This window comes from Eschrichtius robustus, chromosome 4 (assembly GCF_028021215.1).
Source record: "Eschrichtius robustus isolate mEscRob2 chromosome 4, mEscRob2.pri, whole genome shotgun sequence".
NCBI lineage: Eukaryota > Metazoa > Chordata > Mammalia > Artiodactyla > Eschrichtiidae > Eschrichtius > Eschrichtius robustus.
This window is the reverse complement of record NC_090827.1, coordinates 88,522,453-88,545,275: the sequence shown is the minus strand read 5'-3', so window position 1 is coordinate 88,545,275 and position 22,823 is coordinate 88,522,453. Positions and strand designations below refer to the sequence as shown.

At 36.9% G+C, this 22,823-nt stretch overlaps 1 protein-coding gene across 1 annotated transcript in view; it reads right to left on the bottom strand.

Annotated features, from left to right (window-relative positions):
* The window catches only part of TMEM156 (transmembrane protein 156), a 56,135-nt gene that overhangs the window by 13,627 nt on the left and 19,685 nt on the right, over nt 1-22,823 (bottom strand). Inside the window, exons 2-5 of the mRNA XM_068541988.1 lie at nt 18,887-19,156; nt 17,660-17,920; nt 14,337-14,456; nt 12,065-12,148 (exon numbers count right to left, since the gene is read on the bottom strand). Of these exons, the coding sequence (XP_068398089.1) occupies nt 12,065-12,148; nt 14,337-14,456; nt 17,660-17,920; nt 18,887-19,156 (735 nt within the window). The remainder of the gene's footprint in view (nt 1-12,064; nt 12,149-14,336; nt 14,457-17,659; nt 17,921-18,886; nt 19,157-22,823) is intronic.

The window sequence follows — 22,823 nt, the reverse complement described above, 5'->3', positions numbered from 1 at the left end:
CTTTTTACAACGTCCTGGTATTCCACAGTATGGATGTAACACCATGTCTTTAAACAGCTTAGATGGTGTCTGCTTAGATGGTGTCTAATCATTTTTGATCTTGTAAATACACAAGCAATAAACATTGTATAGATGCCATTTCTCTCCTATGTGAGTAAATCTATAGGATAAATTCCTAGAAATAGAATTGCTGGCTCAAAGAGCTTATACATTTGTAACTTTGATGGTTATTGCCAAATTACCTATCATGGAAGTTGCACCAATTTCGCCTCTCAGTTTACCTTAGTAAAGTATGAGAGTACCTCTTGCCCCTTGCCATAGAGTGTGACGTCAAACTTCTGGATTTTTGCCTATCTGATAGATGAAAGTGGCATCTCAGTGTAGCTTCAACTTACTTTCCCACCTGATTGAAGCTCCATGAGAGCAGAAATCTTTATTTTGTTTGCTTCACTGCTGTGTCTCCTATACCCAAGTGACCAATATTATTGGCACATAGTAAACAACAACAACAACAATTTTTTTAAACAATTTGGTCTGAGTGAGACCAAACAACCTTTCATATGTTTAAGAACTATTTGTATTTCCTTTTTCTGTAAACAGTCCATTCTTGTCCTTTACCCATTTGCCTACTAGGTTATGGTCTTTTCTTCATCAATTATTAGAAGCTCCTTATATACTAGGAAAGGTTGCTTATCTGTGATGAACTGCAAATAACTTTCCCCCAACTGCTTTTGCTGTGTACATTCTTTTGCACAGGGTCAAATTTATTAGTGTTTTAGCTGAGTTTTGTGTCATGATTAGTTCTGCGTTAGTTGTAAATGAATTCTACCATTGTTTCTTCTATTACTTTTGTGGTTTCATGTTTTCATTAAAATCACTGATCTGTATGGAATTTACTCCAGTATTAGTGTGGGCTCTGGATTAAGTAAATTTTTTTTCCTAGATGATTATTCAGTTGTTCCAACATCATTCATTCAGTATTTCTTTGTTTTCCTACTGATTTGATATGCCATTTTCATCATTTACCAAAGTCCTGAACTTTCTAATGTTTCATTGGATATTTTTATCTAGTCTGTACCAGTACCATAATGGAATGGATACTTCTCTTGTTTATTCTTCTATGTCCATTTTTTTCCTGTCTACTATCGACAGTTTATTTTTCATTGGGAAATGGAAAAGAACTTGTTTATTTATTGATTTAGGGAAAATTGGCATCTTTTTATATTCATCTTCCTTTCAAGAACATTATATACCATTCCTTTTCTTCAAGTCATTTTTATGTCTCTCAGGAGCATTTTTTGAAGTTTTCTTCAGAAAGATCATGCACATTTCTTATGAAGTTTATTCCTAATTACTTTATTTTCAGCAGCTGTTTTAAATGCAGTATATCTTCTAACTGGTTGTTGTTTAAATATATAAATGTTGTTTGACTTTTTATATTAATTTTGTACCCTGCCCCTTACTGAACTTTTCAAAGATGTTTTTAGGGAATTAGATTTTTGGGGTACATATCATATCATCTGCAAAATAAGTGATCATTTTACCTATCCTTTCCAACTTGTGAACCTTGTAGTTCCGCCTCTTATCTAATTGTGTTGACTAGTACTTCTAGGATAACTGTAGATAAAGTGGCAATAGTGAACATTCTTGAACATTTCTGGCTTTAGCTAAGCACGCTTTTAGTGTTTCCCTACTAAGCATGATTCTGAGTTTTTGTTTGAGACAGATATATTTTATCATATTACGGAAGTACCTATTTATCTTATTTTTATTAGGTGTTTTTATGAAGAATGGGTATTGTATTTTGTCAAATACATTTTTTTCATTTTTAACAACTTTATTGATATCTTTGACATATAAAAATAGTAATTATATAAGGTGTACATACAACTTGATATTTTGATATATGCATACATTGTGAAAAGATCACCACGATAAAGCTAAATAACTTATCCATCACCTCCACATAGTTACCATTGTGTGTGTGTGTTGAGAAAATTTAATTTAAAATCTATCCTTTTAGCAGATTTCAAGTATACAATACAGATTAAATAACACTTATACAAAATACCCAATTGTTTATACTTAGCATTATATCTTCCTTACTTTGTCTAAATTTTATACATTTTGCTTTTTTGTGTGTGGTTTCTGGATTTTTAATTTAGATTTTGCTATATGAATTATGCTTTCTATAATTTAGTCTTAGGTGTTTTGATCATTAGGTAAATTGTTTTTAATTTTACTAGTTTTACTAAAGGTTTACAAAATCCCTACAGCTATTGCTGTAAAATGACCTAAGCCAGTCTAACCATGCACAACCCTTAGGTTCTTATCAGTAGATAAAATCAATCACCAAAAAGTTTGAGCATGGGTAATCTCACCAGGAGAAATTTTTCCTCACATACAGGCATTTATTAGGTATTTGTTAGCCAGTAGAGAGAGGGCAAGGGCACAGCTTGGAAAACCTGCTGTATAGGCTTGATGTGAGTCCATGCTCCCTGTCACTTGGGCTTCACAGCTCACTTGGGGAGGATAGGACATGCTCCAGAGGTAGGACTTAGGCTTGCAGTTGGCATCATGCAGCCAGGGACCTATGCAAGGAGTTGGACGATTCCTAAAGTAGAGGTTACAGTGTTGGCTGGGTTCTCATACCCAATTAGTGCAGCCATGGAGCATTTTTCTACAATATTTTATCCAACTAACAAATCTTGAATGCCTCTAATTTCAACAATGAACATACAATTCGGACTTTGATTACCACTAATTTTACTAACGAAAACTCATTTCTAATATTCATCATTCGACTTAGCAAAGCCTCTGGTTGATAGTTCAGACTCTTGTGGTGTGCTTAATATTTAACTGTAACATCATATTATCTATGCTGAAATGTTTTAAATCAATTGAATATAGCATAACAGCTATATTTGTCTTTTAAAAATTAGAAGTAAATTTGTAGAATAAATAATGAGAAAAGTAGGTCTTCTAAGTCTTCTTCTTTTGTGCATATAATCAAATAAATTTTTATCATCTATAGAAATGATCCAACAATCGTTCCCTTAGATCTGTTAATATGATGAGTGACATTAATAGGTCTCCTAATGCTGGACTGTTCTTGTATTCGTGGAATAAGCCCCACTTGATCATAGGAGTGTGTGTATGTATGTATACATTTTTTTTAAACTGTGCTACTGGATTCTTTTGCTAATATTTGTTGAGGATTTTTGCATAGATAGACATAAGTAAGATTGCTCGATACTTTCATTTTAAACACAATCTTCCTTGGGCTTTTTTTCTATGGTCATAACAGTTAAAATACCACTGGAAATATCTGTTGTTTAGAAATTGTTAAAATTCCGCTGTGTACTGCTCTTCCTGTTGTTTTTTGAGAGATAACTGACAATTTTTCTATTTCTTCTATGATAATGGTTTTGTTTAGATTTTCTGTTCTTCTGATGTGAGGTTTTGTAAGTTTTCTCAGAAAAGTATCCGTCTTAACTAGACATTTTAAAAATTAAGGTAGCAACTAGTCTTTAAGGGAATAGATGCCTTTTTGAGGCCATGTCCAGCAGATAACCGAGGGCCCTTTCATTCCTATAGAAATGCTAAAATCACCACCAAAGTCCACATTTTTTCCTATGGAGCCTTTAGCTGTAAAGAGTAAATGACAAAGCTTTCTTGACTGATTAGAGCAAAGGTGGGAAAACAAGACCAGTTTTTCCATTTTTATTTTATTGTCGGTAAGGACCAACCGCACCTATGAGACTAGATCTATCAGCCTTATCTGTGTCACACTGAAAGTTCCCAGGCATCTGTGATTTTTGTCCTCTGAAATCTGTGCTTCTCAAGGGTGGCTGTAGCAAGCAGGATCTCAAACAGCCCCCAGATTCCCACCCCTGGTGTACATGGCAGCCCTCGTGACTCCCTTCCCTTGAGCGTGGGCAGGGCGGTAAATAGCATCTCATTCCGGTGACTAGGTTACACTAAGATGAAGAGATTTTGCAGGTGTAATTAACATCCCAAATCAGTTGATTTTGAGAGAGACTATCCTGGGTGGGTCTGACTTAAGGAGGTGAAAGCTTTTAATAGAGAGACTGGGCCCTCCCTGGGGTCAGAGAGCATCCCTCCCTGGGCTCAGGAAGCATGCCGCCACGTCTGCACTGTCTATAGAAAGGGTCATGTAGCAGGGGTCTGCAGCTGGCCTCTAGGACCTGAGAGGGGCCTCTGACTGAGAGCCAGTTAAGAAGCCAGGGCCTTCAGTCTACAGCCTCAAAGAAAGGAATTCTGCCAACACCCTGAACCAGCTTGGAAGGAGAGCCTCCAGATGAGAGCACAGGCCAGCTCACATCTTGATTTCAAGCTTGTGAGTCCCTGAGATCCAGCAAAGTTGTTCCCAAATTTCTCACCCACAGAAACTGTGAGATAATGAACATGTGTTGTTTTAAGCCCCTAAGGTTGTGGTAATTTGTTACACAACAATAGAAAACGAATGAAGTGATCAACAGAGCCTTGGCTTGAAAATCCCCAGAGGTAGTAATTTAAAATGCAGGTTCTAGGACCCTGCCCCAGATCTACTGAATTACAATCTCCTTTCATAAAGGCCCAGGAGCCTTTGATGGTTGATTCTGATGCACATTAAAGCTTCAGAATGAACTTACCATGAGAATAATTGTTTAGACATCTTTGACAAAGCATCTTTTTTTTAACTTTTTATCTTATATTGGAGTATAGTTGATTAACAATGTTGTGTTAGTTTGGGGTGTACAGCAAAGTGATTCTGTTATACATATACATGTATCTATTCTTTTTCAAATTCTTTTCCCATTTAGGTTGTTACCAAATATTGAGCAGAGTTCCCTGTACTATACAGTAGGTCCTTGTTGGTTATCTATTTTAAATATAGCAGTGTGTACGTGTCAATCCCAAACTCCCTAACTATCCCTTCCCACAACGCTTCCTCCCTGACAAAACATCTTTTAACCTTCCAGAATTCGAGATTTGGAGATAATTCTTTTTAAAGGTTAAAATCTCAAAAGAGCCTATTCATGAAACCAAATAATTATCAAAGAAAATTAACAGAGCTCTTTTGGTTGGAAAGCCAAACTGCTCATCATTTGCTTATTCATAAGGTTTGCTGATGTTTTATAGTACGGTATAACCATAATTCAGAAAGCCATTATCTGTCAAAATGACAGCTAGTCCGAAGTAACTCTCTAGTGGTACGTTATCTTCTATTTCTCCTAGTATCCAAAGTCATGTAAGTTATATGCTAATAGGAAAACTTCTGAAAAATTGATAAAAAAGCAAAAAGGTAGGATATCTTGTCATTTTTATACCTTCTTTAGAATAGCTAAAACAGGTGGAATTTTTTTTCTAGTTTTACACTGAGAAATAGGGTTTCTTTCAAATCATATTAGTTCAGCAACACTAGTTAAGTCAGCAGAAGTAGTCAGAAGTATTTTAAAACCTCACAGAAGTATTTTCATGAATTTGTCAAATCTCTAAAGCAAATATTTCTTTGACTTTTTCCAAGAACCTTAGCAGAGCCTAAAAAATTTAAAAGAACCCCGGTCTGAGTTTTGACCTGGTTGAGTCTAGTGAACAAAATGGATTTCCAACAGTAGAAGCTTTGATTAAAAATAAAACTCCATGCCTTAGGTTCTTGAATAAAGCCCCTATCATTCCATCCATGAAAATGTCCAAGTTGACCTCTGATATTTCTTTCTCTCCTTTTTAAAAAATGTTATCACTTTTCAAAATGCTTTATATCTATGTCATCTGGTATCTAACCTCAATTCATCTTTCCAAAGTAATTCTTGATTCCCACTTAGTAATGGAAACTTACGAGGTATTTTCTTCACTTTGTTCCTGATGATTTTCATGTCGAAGACAAGGTACATCTCCCACACTGAAGACACATCTAAAACTTCCCCATCCTAGTCAGGCTGTCTTGGCTGCTAAGGGAATTTGCCCCATCAATGTTTGATATTCGTTATCTCTAAAAATACTTGTTCAGCTAAATTTTACTTGGTTATTAAATTGGAAAGCCAAAAAACAAAAGAAAGAGAACAAAACAGATTTAGGTATCCATACTATCTATGACCCTCTGTGACCTCTACTTTCCCAATAGTGAATTTATCCAATTTTGCATAAATTTGCATAATTTATCCTTATTTGTCTGCCTCCTTATGTACAGAGATTGTATTTTTATGCATGGTTTTACTCCCCAGAACCCACCTTGGAGCATGACACATAATAGGTACTCAATAAATACATGTTGAATGACTGAAAGAGTGTTATTTAAATTCTTTGTGCCTCATGTTTCTTAGTAACATGGTGTGGGTTCAAGCAGAACAAAAAGTCAACTCTGGGGTGCCACCCAGGAATTTGGGGACAAGGAAAATAAGAGTGCCCTGTGAGAAAGCACTACTAAGTGCAAAACAAAGTATTTTTACTGGCATCTTTTTAAGCCCACTGGAGGGCCCTGCTCAGAATTTAGTAGGACCTGTGTGTGAACTCAGCAGGGAAGGGCTATGGATAGCTAAACTCGGAAGCGATGACCTTGGGCGCTTCCTTCTCTCCTTCGTACTTTGGGAGATTCAGCCATGACTCTTTGTGGAGACAATGGCAATAAATGTCTAAACTGTTACCCACAAAGTACTTGGTTTCCTCATAAGAGCCTCTCCAAAAAGGAAGGAATTCAAGTTAATCGTCACAGATTGCTTCGGTCAAGACAGATGTGGACATTTTCAGATGGTTTGGTGATTCTTATTCAGTTCTCTAATCTGGCTTCAAAAAAACTTTTCAGTCTTAATTATTTCTTCTTACTGTCATAGGAATGCAGAATTTCAATATTGCTATGCATCATTCTGACCTTTCCATCACATAAAAACACAGGCACTTTTGTGCAAGCCCAAGATAGCTAGTAGCCTTTTAGGGTTAATAGAACCAATTATGGTGGCTTAAAATAGATTTCCATTATTCAAGACGCCAACTCCCTACTATGTTCAAAGATCCATCTGTTATTTTTAACAGTGATCCTAAAACTACTCAGCTATTCCAAATCTGGCCAGTGTGAAAATCAAATGAGGATGGAAAAATAAATGACTGCAGAATTATCTAGAAATAACAATTAAAGAGGGAAAAAAACCCCTCCTTGAACAGACAGCTGCCAATACTCTGAGCCATTGACTCAGTTTCCAATTCATTCACACTGCAGGTATCCTTAATACGCCAAGGAATAAAACTGATGAAGTGTTTAACCATTCTCCTTTTGTTATTTTGGGTAGGCATTATCAAGAGTTATAATTTGGGGGGGAAGTATTTGAAAGGTCTTTGTAAGACAGCGGCAGTCATTCTTTCAACATAGACAGTGTAGAGTTGTATTTATTTAACAAATATTTATTGGGTACCTATTCTGAACTCTTATATGTACTGTGCCATGAGCTGGGGATGCAGTGATAAGTATTATCAGATAGTGTCCTGGATCTCAAGGAGCTAACTGGCTCATAGGAGAGACATCAATCAAATAATAACAGAAATGTAAAAAAGCAACAGTGATAATTGCCACAAAGAGAGATGTGTGATGTTATGAGGGTGTAATTTACCTGGTCCACCAGCTCTGAGACAACTTCCCTGAGGAAGTGTTAGTTAAGCCAAAGTCAGAAGGACAGGGTTGGACTTAACTAGATAAAGGCAGGGTGGGAAAAGGGGAGGATTGCAAGGGAGGTGGCAAGAGAGGCCAGATGGTTCAGGCAGGGGGAGTCTGTGCGAAGATGGAGAAGATGTTTATCTGCATATGTCTTATCAGTTTTTTCAGACCTGGCACAAATGGCTGTCACATAAAGTCATTCAATGAATGAATAGAATAAATCATCCTATTTTGCCTATAGATTCTTCACACTTTATGAATTTCCTCCTGCATGTAGAGTCACCCTCTGAATCTTGATCTATTCTGTAACCAAGCAGGTGGCTATAACCTTTACTGTTTTATGAACCCCAATCTGTGTTTTTAGTCTTAAATATTATAGTTAAGCAAGTAAAAATTAAATTTTCATGTTATCTTGCTTGGTTGCTAGACATCTGGCACCAGTAATTTATCTTCTCTTCGGCAGAAAATTGAAACCTGCTTAGTCTTTATTATGTTGGCCTTAAACATGCTGCAAATTATAATTTTACATTGCCACTAGTTTTATTTTGGGGTAATATATATTACTGGGTCATCCACTTCCTTTTGGCATTTAGCAATTCTCCTTCACAATGAATTTCCGTTTTCTTTGCTTTAAGAGCCCACCCACATTAAGTGCCAGTGCTGAAATGTTACTTTGAGGATGACTCACATTGTCTCACACAAGCTTCTGATACCTTACAGAGAAAATGTCTCATCTCAGTTCCCAGCGCTAAATGTAAAAGAGCGAGAAAAGTTTTGATCTGTGGCTTGAACCAGCCGGAGTAAACTCCCCAGTTCATCTTGCCATTAAGTGATGTGCTGGAAAGTGCAGCCATTGGACAGAACTGAGTGTGAACCCTAACCCTGCTGGGATCTGGCAGTGGGTCAGTTACTTTAAACTCCCTTAGCTTCAGTTTTCTCACCAGGAAAAAAAGTGAGGTTCTTATGAAATGAAATCAAATGATGTGTGTGGAAGTACTGTGCACGTGGAAGGTGCTGAATGAGTTTGTATAGCTTAATTAGCTTCCCTTCTCCTAAGGAGCTAGGAATTGAATCTGCTGAAGGGTGGTGTCAGCTCCATGGAGGCGGGGACTGCGCTGTGGTACAGCCACTGCATCGGCAATGCTTAGAACAATTTCTGGCCCATAGTCAGTGTTCAACAGATTTTGGTTGAATATTTGAAGGTGAAGAACTTCAAGTTTTAAAGATCTCACCATTTTTGATGGACAAAGTAGAGAGATGACAGGACTCCCTTGGCTGACCCATGCAGTGGAGGCTCGAATCCTAGGAACCTGGTGTCGTGCTTGTAGATATTTATTTGTTGGCTGACCAGCATGTGGACATCTCAGGGGTACTCTCAAGTATGCAGGAAGCCAGAGGGGCAGATATCTCCTCTCCCTGCCTCCTGGTACCCAGAGTACCAATCTGTGGCCTGCATTCAGTCAACCAGATACCCCTCCTTAGGGCTTGCAATCCTGGACGCAAAGTTGCAAGGTGGTCAAAGGGAAGCTCTAGCAGCCCAGAGGGAGCATCCAGTGGTGGTGACTCCAGCAGACGCATTCTCACCAGACCATTCCTGTGGGGCTGTATTTTTGGCTGCTTGGCCTCTCTTGACTCCTGCATAAGCTCAGCTTGCCTAATGTTCCTGTTGCTTCCATGGGTTACCTACTGGTTTTCCAATAAATTTCCTTTCTGCCAAGTCAGCCAAATTGGTTTCTATTGTCTGCATCCAATAATTCGAGTCCTAGTACACTGCTCCTGCCCCTGGCCTTGGTCTCCCAATGTGGTCAACTCATTAAGCACCGTTTCTAGGGATGCATTTCAAAGTTACTTTTGCATCGATCTCAAAATCTCTTCTTCAAGATTTTTTTTTTACTCTTTGATATCCTTAGCAATTCTACAAAGTGCATTTTATGTTCTTCAATGAAATGGAATTATGTTCCCTCTGAACACTCTTTGTCTCTCCATTTGTTTTCACATTTCCCAGCCCCCAAGACTCATTTCTCGTTCATCTTCTCTTTTTACTCAATACTCATTTCCCCTTAGGGTTTGTGCGATTTAATAAGCTTTTATTGTGCATGAACTACATGCCAGATATTATGCTAGGGACAGGGATCCAAAGATGAATAAGACAGAGTTATCACCTGTGTGAAGAGAATAGTCGAGTGAATAAAATGTAAAATAGATTAATACCAAGGCAGGCAACAGAAGGTATCACACTTCCCCAAGCAAGGAAGAAAATATCGGAGACACATAAAAGCTTGGGATTTGATTCTGTATGATATCTCTTTCTACAGCGATGAGGCTTATTTACTCTATCAGTGTTTAACCTGCCCCAGTACATGCCAAGCCCCGTGCAGTGCCAGGGTGTTGGTAATCTCTCCTTATTTCTCTCTTATCTTTTTGAGGGTGTGAGTTATCTATAGCTCTGTGTGTATGTGTGTCACAGTACTTACTTTGCAATACATGAACAACTAGAGAGACATTCTGGAATGTACAGCCAGAGCTGACAGCAAGCTGCTCGGCTGAATGTGACTATAGTCACTGCTCTCTTTGAACTACATTTTTTTTTTCGCTCGTGTTACTGCTTCTCCCGAGAACCACGCTGGCACATTTTTTTTTACCCTTAGATTCTCACTGCTGCCTATAATCCATCATTACAAAGAGAGACCTTAAAATCAGCACTCGGGGGAGACATTATTTCCTTCTCATTTCGCTCTCAGAAAGAGCAACTTAGAATGGGAGGGGAAAATTGCATGTAGGTTAAAGGAATATATATAACAAGAAAGCATCTGCTTCTACCCCTCTTTAAGATGCTAAGCTTCAAAAGGCCTCTTGGTTTTAAAAAAGGCTGTCATCCCTTGGCCCGCTCTAAACATTAATATTATGTGCCTGGTAATAAAGCCAGAGGATTTTTTGTGAGAGCCATTAAAGGGAAAGGATGGCCGAGACAGATTTCTCTGGTGAATGAAAATCACAGGCTCATAAATAGAACCTGTGAGGTTAGTCTTGTGGTTAGCTAGTACTTTAAATTTGCGATTCCCCCGATTATATTTGTTGACGGGAACTGCTGACCTTTTCTCAGATGAGGCTGTGATGCTCAAAATTATGACTTAAAAAGAGAAAGTACCAGAATTCCTAAGGCAACCAAAAGCCCAGCAGCACCAGGTTAAAACACGCCTGGTACATGAACGTCAGGGTACTGATAAGAGGGGAGAACAGAGGAAATGCAATTTTCTCCCCATAAAAGTTAATTTTGCCATTTGAAGCCGCCCTATGATACTTATGTCATTCATCAAACAAGATTGTCACTGACCCCACAAAATTTTCATCAACTTTCTTCGCATTTAGCTGGTGTCAAATGACTACTTAGCTAATGCTTATTATTAGCCATAGGTTAATAATTTTACTGCTAATTATGAGAGTAGAAAGTCTAAATTTTTTTAATTGAGCTCTTTAGGTGCACCCAACCCAATTTTTCCTCACGCTAGGGGTGTGAGTACCTCCTAGTTTAAATAACTAAGGAAAGTCTCAGCACAGTACCCAGTGAAATGCTGTGCAAATCTCCATGTGGTTACAGATGCAGCTATGGTGGGCGCTCGGGGTTTGCTCAGTTTCCTTCCATTTTTGAAAACCGTTTACACACCAGACTTGAAGCTCCTTATCTAACTTCTCACAGAGTATGAAGGCACCCACTCCCTGGCTGTGTGCAAGGAGCTGTGGTAACATTAGTCATAATTCTGTGGTTTTCAAAGAGTCAAGGACGTTATTTCTCCCTGATGAAAAAGAGGCCTTTGCCCACGTTGCATTCTCTCTCTCTTTCTTTTTAATGCGGTTTGACAACTTGAATTCAGAAGGAGGTTTCACAATTAGAAGAACGAGATCGAACCACAGCATCTGTGCTCACAGCCCCCTTAGCTGCTCTAATTAGGATTCCCTTATTCCATTTCTAGTTTTCAGGAGAGGACAGGGGACTTTTTAATTGGGGCTATTAGACGTTCTCTTTGTACAGTGACACCCTCTGCTAAGCGAAGGATCCAGCAAAAGCCATGCCCACTCTGCAATTACTTCTTGCAATTCCGAGGAATAATGGTATCTTGCCTCATTTAAAAATAAACCTGAGGCTTATTCCTTATTGCTTTCTCTCCTCTGCCTACTCACATGAATTTCTTCTTGCCAATTAAACCAACTTTCCATTATTTAAGGAGGTAGTTTTGATCATAACTGTCCCCTGATAATAAGACATATTAAACTAGATTTCATTTGCTCACAGCTCCTTTCTTCCAGCTACAAGACTAATTTAAATGAGCTCAGATCACTCGATCTTATGTTTACTCAATAGTGAGTGGTGAAGTGTTGGAATTTCGTAAGTGGTACTCTGCATGTTGCAGAACTCACCTGAAATAACCTGCACGTTCAATGTTCGCAGTTTCTCAGAATCATTTCCTCTTAAGAGGACAGATGTAGGTTTGTATGTATGACCTATTCCAAGAAAAGAAATTAAATATTTAGATGATAAGCAAGCACATTCTTAATATATATTCCCCATATTGGTTCCAAGGATTACCAAGGAAAATGGGCCATTCAGAGCAGAGCCTGGAGTAACAAGACATTAAGAGCCTTTTCTTATTATTTTCCATTAACAAATAGGTACTTTCTAAAATCAGTGGCTTCTCCACTGCCATAAATGCCATTATGCATCTCTTCTTAAATGCAGAATATTATTTACATTATTACATACAATAAATATGATATACAGAATATTTGATGTATATTTAATATTTAATAATATTTAATGTCATAAATAGCATGGTATTTTTCACTACTTCATATGCTTGGATTTGCAAGGCAAGCTTTTGAAAGCCAGTAAGCCTGTCATTTAGGTAGATGTTCATAAAAACTTAATGTCACTCCCCACTATTGGTCTCTTTCTAGGCATTTTTTTCTATCTGGCTTCTATCTCTCTTTCCTAATATGTAATCATTTATAGAAAAACAGATCAAGAAACTCAAAACTATGCACTAATTGCAAATGACACACATTTATTTAAAATAATATAATTTTCAAAACTAGAAAGACCCTGGGTCTTAATTCTGTCATTTTATTAGCTGCATTACTTTGGACAAAACAATCTCTCTGAGGCTCAGGGGTTTTTCATCTATAAAAAATGAAAGGAATAGCACATACCCTGTTTATAAACTTTGAGAATCTAGTAAAAATCTCATGAAAATGTTCTGAAAATGTTTATTCTACAAATATACAATACTGATGATGTTATTACCCAATGCATTTAGGGCCTTATATACTAAGGTACCAATGACAAGACTTGATATGAAACTGCTCTCAGAAATATCTCCAACAAATACTTAGCCAAAAAAATTAATGAAACTTTCACTCAACCCTACAGGCAACCACTCTTTCTGCCTACTGAAAGGACTAACACAGCCTTGCCTGGCAAAGAACACAAGAGCCTTGGGAAATGCTACACCAGCACAATGCTACTATCCTTTATTGAGAACTACTAGGCACTGGGCACTGTGTTACACTTCTTATGTAATCTCTTTAGTTCAATCCTTACCTCAGCCCTTGTGGGAATGGTGATTATTCTTGTTTTACAGAGGAGGAAAGGGACACTCAAACATGGCAAGTAACTTGCACAAAGTCACATAACTAGTAAGTGGTAGCACTAGGGTTCTAACCTAAGTCCATGTGACTCCAAAGCCTAGTCTTGTAATGACACAGTTTATCCTGTCTTTAAGAGACCAACTACTCATATTATAAACTGTCCATCAGGTCTGATATTCAGCCAGTATCTGCATGGGTGCATGCCCGTGGAGCCAGTATGTGCATGGGTGCACACCAGAAGGGTCATGTATACATGCTCACACACCAGTAGGGCCAGTATATACACAGGTGCACACCAGAAGGGTCATGTATACCTGCTCACACACCAGTAGGGCCAGTATATACACGGGTGCACACCAGAAGGGTCATGTATACATGCTCACACACCAGTAGGGCCAGTATATACACGGGTGCACACCAGAAGGGTCATGTATACATGCTCACACACCAGTAGGGCCAGTATATACATGGGTGCACACCAGAAGACCATGATAGTAGTTGACAGTCAATGTCCATTCTGATAGGTGGATGCCCGTGTTATACTAGTTAATTCTTTTTTAATATCACCCCTACTTCCTGATTTCCAACTACACATTTTAGTGCTTCACAGTCAAAAATCTACTGTCCCCCCCACACTTATTAAAGATTGACTCCTGCTCATCACCTAGAGCCTAGAGCTCAAGACCTCCAACTCCAAAATTCTTTATCACCACTCCCTATTCTTCTACCCGTCTTCTGCCCTCACTTCCACCAAGCTCTGCTCAACCTGCAGTGCACCAACTCCTTCCAGTTCACGCAGCCTTTCTTCCCCTTCTATTCACTTGTCTGAGCTGGAGAAAGACACATGAAAATCCTGGAGAGCTGGCCCTATGTCTTACTTATGCTTATGTTCCTTGGGTTACCTAGGATCACCACTTACACACAGTAGGTGCTCAGTTAGTGGTAAATTGAACTAGAAAAAGAAATTGAACCTACAGATAAGATTAGGAGTACCTTGATACGAGATGAATTCTCCCAAAAGATGGATTTATTTTTCAATACTTACCCTGCCACTTCTGCATTCTCCTGTGGGCTTCAAGTATTTTGTGGGTAATGAAGATGAGCAAAAATATAAAAACTAATAGAACCAGAACATACCAAATGATCTTCATGGAACAAATAAAACCTGCAAAGAAAAATGTACTATAAAAATATGGTAAAATGATGCAGCAGATAAGAGGCAATATGGTGATGTAGCTGGCTTCTACTATATATATTCTGCCCATAACTGAAAAGTTGAATATATAACCATCACTGTTACAAGGTCACTTGCTTTCCTGAGTTCTTTCCTAACGTATTAAATGAAGAAACATGACCAAGTGGTTTCCAGGGATCCATTAATTTCAAAATTCTAGGATTAATTTCACTTCCAAGTTATATTGATGTTAGTTTTGCTATCATTGCTATCACTAGGTTAAGACCACAACAAGCAGAGTGCCAGAATCAGAGCCATTTGTGATTAACAATTTGGCCCTGGGCCAAGCAGCCAAAAAATGTATCCTCAAATCAACAAAGATGCAGTGTGTAAGATGAGGATGGGGAAGAAAGGGAAAGGCAAAGAAAGAGGCTGGATTGAGGCATATAAGAGACCAGGGTAGATGATTAATCAGACCTTCTTTCCACAGGGGCTCGCGTGGCAATGATCAGATCAAGTGCATGCATTAGTTAAACATACAGTTACTCTCGCCTAAATTTAATAAGGATACAGGTAAAAAATCGCTCATTCAAATGACAGTGAGACAACATGGAAGGAGAGTCACCATCAGCAATAGCTTGGCACGATATTCTTTTGTCCCATAAACACACACTGGCCAGCAGACCCAGGAATCAGTAACTTAAAGGAGGGTGACTTCATTATGTCCAAAACACAATTGTCTACTGACTTTCTAAGCCACCCTATGTACTCTCTTCCTTGTATGCAAAGCACAGCTAGTACTTATTCAACTTAGCAGGATATATAACTTGTTAATACCTTTAGATGACTGCTCTTTTGGGACTCATGATCTGGGTACCCCTTTTACAGGTACCCCACTCCATAAGCAGATGTACATTAAATAGGCAGTGAACATTTATTTAGAGAAGACACTGAATGGAGAAGGTAGAGGTTGACTGGAATGGCAGCACTCAACCTTCCTAACATCATTCCACACTATTTAGACTTGCATACCTCACTCAGCAAAATAAAAGCATGCAGTTAACTGGCATAGAAGATGTGCAGTGCCAGCAAGAGTCAAGGTGGGCCCAATACCAAGGTATCATGGGCACTGATCAAGCTATGAGAAAAGAACCATGCATTCACCAACTTTATATTACAATAGCAGAATGTACACAGTTGGGGCCAAGCCAGCCAGTACACCCACCAAAGCACCAATGAGAACACAGATGAGTGTATCTCCCTACATCCTATGCTGTCCCCCTACTCCTCGTCCCTGTAGCCGTCTTGGAGAGGAACAAGAGGAAATGGACAGGAATCTGAAAAAAATCTAAAGAGGTGGATTAAATTATTTTTTCTGAGTAAATTTACCAGACTGGTCTAAATTTAGTTCCCCCCCACCACCACCCTCCAGTAGATAGGACTTTTAAGGGAGATCAAATTAGTCTTTGCACAGCAGAGTAAAATATGAATAAATTTTTAATCTTCTACACATGGCAAAATAGGTATACTTTCTCCCAAATACAAGACTATATATTTGCACTACTATGTCTAAAATAGATAGCTAATGAGAACCTACTGTATAGCACAGGGAACTCTAGTCAGTGCAATGTGGTGACTTAAATGGGAAGGAAATCCAAAAAAGAGGGGATATGTGTACATGTATAGCTGCTTCACTTTGCTGTACAGCAGAAACTAACACAACATTATAAAGCAACTATACTCCAATAAAAATTAATTGAAAAAAGACTACATATTTGTACACCTCTGTTACCTTTCTGATTTATGGACCCATAAAAGCTGTCAATTACTACTTCACTTTGACTGGAATTTATGATTTTTTCCATTAACACAAAAATTAATTCTCAAAATAATGAATATGGTAATGCTTATTTTTCCTTCATGTTTTAGAAGATATAAAAAGCAATTAGATAGATACATAAATGGACACTGAAACAAGTATAAGTTTTGAATATATATAATCTAAACCTCTTTATCTTTCAGATTTCATCATAGTCTCCTTCTCTATGTGGTCTTTTCAGAACCTCCAACCTCATTCCTGAGCCAGAGGGAATTAACCCCCCTGTTCAGCTTCTCAGATCCTCTCCCATACCCCCTACACATACGCACACCTTGAAATACCCCTCTAACTGCAGAGACTGTAGGGCCTTGAGCAAACTAACTCACAGGAGAAATTTATTTGAAGTCTTATATTTCACTTTAAAAATGCATGCATATTATATATTTGTGTTTGCTTTAAAATCAATATAACATTTTAAAATAATTACCTCTAATAGAATTAAAGCTTTAGAAAAGCATTCTAAGGCAATCTGAAAGGCTTCCCTATGTCTGGAACCTCAGAAAACACAACAAGTTACTCTGCCATAGCACCTGTCCCACTGATTGCACTGACTCCATTGTCTTACATCCATCTATCTCTGTGTCTCCAGTGCCTGGCACACTGATTGGCATACAGCAGGCACTCATTAAATGGTTATATCATAAAATGCTCTTCAAGAGTAGAGTTTATGGGTCAAGTGAGGGTACCCTGCTTAGTAGTGAGGATCAATTGTGTTAATTCAGAATAGGGTGACTAGAGTGTTAATCAACCTTAAGCAGAATTAAGATATATGTAAGTCTTATATTTCAGACTCCTACCTTTCCCTCAGAGTCATCCAGTGACTCAAAATGCTTAATCTGTACCCCACCTATCTTCACAGCAATACATCAAAAATCCCTTTAATTCAGGTCCGTTTCTCAGCTCTAAGAGAGGACATGTTAAATCAATTCAAAATTTAATAGCACATCACAATGTATATGTATATTTAAATTTAAAAAGAAATATCATCCTTTAATACACAAGTGTGATAGTGTTACCTCAAGCACAGCTAATAGGCATTCCCAGAAGTTATTCTGGGGCAGAGGGTCTTTCTAATACCCCTCAGATCACAACCCATAGACGTCTCCTCCACCTCTGAGTACAGCTGGGCTCCACAAAAAGCACATTTTGAAAGAAAAATAAACAGATAAAGGGCTAACATTCTTTCCAGCTTTGCTATTTCATCAATAAAATTCTTCAACTATTCGACTTTCAATGCAGTTAACGTGATAGTCCTTACTTAACTTTGTGTCTATATTCCATTCTCCTTTTCCCTCTAATTTCCTTAAAAACTTACTTTTTACATCCATTTCTAGGTGCAAAGAAATATTTATACAATTATTCGGGTGTTCCATAATTCTACAAGTATGGTTTATATCTGTTTCCTTGGTTGGATCTTCCTCTTTGATTGCTGACCTTCTAGTGTGGGTTTTTAGATTACAGGTAATGTTATATTCCTCCAAGTGGTCAACCATAGGAGTTACAGTGAAGTTAAAATGTTGACAAGGTGAATGAAAATCATTTGCCTTCACTTCCGTTGATCCTCTCATGATAAGAACTAGAAAGAGATTAAGAAAATGTTATTCACAAAAAACAGTAGTACATAGTAAGAAAACACATAGAACTCAAAACTAAATCCCCTCCATCCTATACAACAAAAAAGAGTAGAAACAAGAAGATACCAGCAGTAAAAATAACAATTACGGTGCTTACATTTTTTAAAAGAGTGAAAACTAGGTGAGTTTGAAATAAAATTGGAGCATCTCAAAGAAAAAGAAAACATTTCCCTGATGACTTGTGGGACAGATTTTATTTTCCAAAATGGTCACAACAATATTTCCCATCCCACATTATACTAGTTTGCTAGGGTTGTCATAACAAAGTACCACAAAATGGGTGGCTTAAACAACAGAAACTTATTGTCTCACAGTTCTGGAGGCTACACTTTCAAAATTAAGGTGTTGACAAGGTTCCTTCCTTCTGAGGGCTGTGAGGAACAACCTGTCCCATGCTTCCCTTCTAGCTTCTGGTGGTTTGCTGGCAGTCTTTAGTGTTCCTTGTCTTATAGAAGCATCACCCTGATCTCTGCTTTCATCTTCACATGGCATTCTCCCTATGTGTGCATGTCTATATCCAAATTTTTTTTATTTATTAGGATGCATCAAGGATTCAATGACTCCTTGGGGAATCAAAGTATGATTTTATATGAGAACCTGCAAGTTTACTTAGACTTTTTTCAGTACTTTTGAAGAGAGCTTGCTAAATAATCCTTTAACCATTAAATGTGCATGGATTATAGTGGCATTTTGATGTATTTTAAACATAGATTTTTTTATAAATCAAAGTAAACCAAGAACAAGTTATTATACTATCTCAAAGCCTGTAAGTCACTCATTGAGCACCACACAGCTGAGTGTTCCAGAGCCACTAGACTTAAAATTGGGATGTATTATTAATACTTTTTTAACACAATAAGGTTATTTATCCTTGATAATTTTAATTCTCACTTTTCTTTTGCATTTACCTTTTGATGTTTGTTCCTGAGAAATAAAATCCATGTTTCCTCTGGACTCACAAGCCAAACATGAGGAGCACGTTTTAAATTCACTTGTGATGTCTTGGCAAATCCTGGTGAAGTTTTGAAAACTGGAGTGATTTACAAAGATTCCCATAATAGTCTGAGTTTCTCTTATTGGTTGCAGAAAAGTCACGAAAGAAAAATTTAAAGAGGAGAATGAATAGGTGAAATTAGGTTGTAAACATACTTCCAGGCATGATAGCTCCAACGTGTTTCCTATAAAGGAAAAAACAAAACAAAACAAAACAAAAAACAACTTTCTTTACTGTAAAATTTTGAGGTTTTGGCATTCAAATGAATACACAATAAGCTCCCAGTTTTTCTTAGGCAGATTCAGTATGTTTCTGTTTATCACTGACAAGACTTTGTTTTCACATGAATTCACAATATCTAGTCCATTTAATTATTTCTTTTTAAAAATTTGTCAACATTCCCTATTAATTTTCAGAGAAGAAAAGTCCTGCTGAGAAGTTCTTTGAAACCCTAGCATTGTAACCATTCTCTTTTCTAGGAAAGTTTTAATGGACAAACCTTAGTTTCCTCTGAATCCATCTGTTCCCAAATAGAGGCTCAAGTGAATTGCATGGAGTTGAATAGGGAATGGAAAACTTGAACAGTATCTCTGTATTAGTTTCTGAGGGCTGCTGTAACAAGCTACTACAATCTTGGTGGCTTAAAACAAGAGAAATTTATTCTTTTACAGTCCTGAAGACCAGAAATTCAATGCCAGTATTACTGGTCTGAAACCGAGGCGTCCCCAAGACCACACTCCCTCTGAAGACCTTGCACCTCTTCCAAATTTTGGGAACTGTTGGCATTCTTTGGCTTGTGACCACATCACTCCAATCTCTGCTTCCATGGTCACATTACCTTCTCCTCTGTATCTCCATCTTCTACTCTTCTGTCTGTGTCAAATCTCCCTCTGCCTCTCTCTTATAAGGACACTTGTGATTAGATTTAGGTCCCACCAGGATAAGGCTCAGGATAATCTCCCCATCTCAAGATCCTTAACTTAATCACGTGTGTAGAGACCCTTTTTCCCTATAAGGTAACATTTATAGGTTCCCAGGGATTAACGCCTGATATATTTGGGTGACCATTATTCAACCTACTTGAAATTTAATCGGATGGCATCATAATTTTTATTTTGGTCTGAAGACAAATATCAGATTTGGAAATAATGGCATAATAGAAGGAAGACTGAGTTCAAAGCAAAAGACAAAGACTCTAGTGCTAAAGCTGTTATTAGCCAAGATACCTGAATAACTTACTTTGTCTCCACAAGTCTCATTTTCTCATTAGCAAAATAGAGATAATAACAAGATCCTGCTAACCTTGTGGGGTTATAGTAGCATCAAGTGATATATATGAAAATATTTTTGAAAATTGTTCAAATGTATATTATTAAAATGCAAACCCATATTCCAAAGTAAAAATTTAAAATTCATCCTTTATTTAAGATAGGATTATGTAAGATTTAATCCACATGAGTAATTAAAGCTCACCATATGAAAATTGGGAATCCCTATGTAGCAGTAATGATAAACTAAGGAATAGATAACCTCTCTTTCAGATATTCTCAGTTTGACAGTCATTTCCTAGCATGAGAAAATAGCTGACAAGCTCAGTTCCACATTTATGTGGCTTTCGTTACCATTTCTCATAATCATATGGGGCAAAATGTATTTTTTAAATTTTCTAAATAATGTGGAGCACAATGAAAGAATTACTTCATTTTTAAGAATGATTACTCCTAGTCATACATCTTGATTCAAACATAAAGGAAAATCAAACTATTGATTGATATTAAAGCACATTTTTTACTTGTTGAATTTGTACTTTGATAGTAATTTCATAATTGTTTCGTTACTGATGATTATATTTTTTTTATTTAACAAATTAAAGGTTCATTTACCAGCCCTCTACATTTGAAATTGCTTCTGTAATAATTCACATGTAGTTTCCAGCTATAAACACATTTCATACTTGAGTTGCTATAAAAGTTTTGGGAGGTAGAGATTGTATTTTAGTCAAATACACAATTTTGTAATGTCTCAATATATTTGTAAACAAAGTTGTAATCAAATTAAAACTAATTTTTAAAAAAATTGTCTTCAATAATAATGTCCCAAAAAGAAGATAGGAATGTACCATTTGATAGAAATCTATAATCTGTAGATTTTTTTGTATTACTAAACACATGAAAAACTTATTTCTTGCCATCTTTCCATTTTTCTCACTGGCATTTTTCATCTTATGAAATTTTCAACTTCTTGAATTTATATTCTTATGTTATGACCTAGAAGGGAGATAGAGAAATTTTTACTGTCAATATTGCAGTCTTCTTATCAAATAAGTGACAAACTTGGCTTTCTAGAATTGTTGAGATATATCCTTTATATTTGGCTATGAGGTCATTTTATGATGGTTTTTAAATCTTAGTTTTAAATAATTCAATTAGGAAAGAAAGAAATACAGGACATACCCTTCCCCAGTATAATTTTAAGAAATAAATGAAGTCTACTCAATCATTTTTGTTATCAGGTGGGCTGTATTCTCATCTTCATAAACAAGGATATATGAATTTAACTACTGCCATTAATATTGCTGAGAGTCAGACATCTAAATTCTCACTCCCAGAGATAGAAATGATTCCAGAATTACTCCAGTACTAAGACTGCAATCTTTCAAGATAAGGATATAGAATACTAAGTAGAATTAGGAAAATAAGTTACAGTATAGGACAAATGCCCAAGTCAATGACTTTTTCTTTTCAAAGAAAACCAAAGAGTAAGGTTAAGCTGTCTTTATTTTCTTTTTTAACTTTTATTGTAAACATATATCATATACAAGCATATATTAAATGTATTGTTCCAATTAAAGAATAATAAAAATAAACAAACACCCATGTATCTATCACACAGATTAAGAAATAGAATACTAGCAACATCTCTGAAGCACCCTATCCCTCCCTGCCCCTACATACTCCTTCTTTCCCAGAGGTTAAGCACCACATTGAATTTTGTTGCATTAGCCTACTGTATACATATATATGGACTATATTGTAGGTATTCATCTATGACTTGATTTTTTTACTGAATATGTTTTAGTTGTGTTGCTACACATGGCTGTAGTTAATTATTTGTGGCACATTTTGAATGAATATACTACAATTTATATATCCATTCTTCTGACAGTGAGCATTTGGGTTGTTTCTATTTTTGCTGCTCTGGATAATATTGCTATGAACCATAACTCTCATACATTGTTGGTAGGAATGTAAAATAGTACAACCACTTTCGAAAACATTTTTATTTTCTTTAAGTTAAACATATACTTAGCACGTGACCCAACAATTCTACTCCTAGGAGTTTACAAAAGAGAAATAAAAACATATGTCCACACAAATACCTGTACATGAATTTTCATGGCACCTTTAAAATTTATAATAGCCAAGAACTGGAAACAATCCAAAAGTCCAACAACTAGTGAATATATAAACAATTCCTGACATATCCATAGAATGAAATACTACTCAGCAACAAAAAGGAAGAAAATGCTGATACAAACAACAACACGGATGAATCTCAAATGCATTATGCCAAAGGAAAGAAGCCAAACACAGGTGACTATATACTAATGTGATTCCATTCATATGAAGTTGTAGAAAATTGAAAACTATATAGATAGTGGAAGAAGGGTTCTTCTGCAAAGGAGAAAGAGGGACATTTTGGAGGTATTGGAAAGTTGTATATCTTGATTGTGTTGATAGTTACATTGCTGTAAACATTTGTCAAACCTCAAACTTTACACTTAAAAATGGCAGCATTTTATTATATGTAAATTATATCTCAATAAAACTTATTTTACAATAGCGCTACTA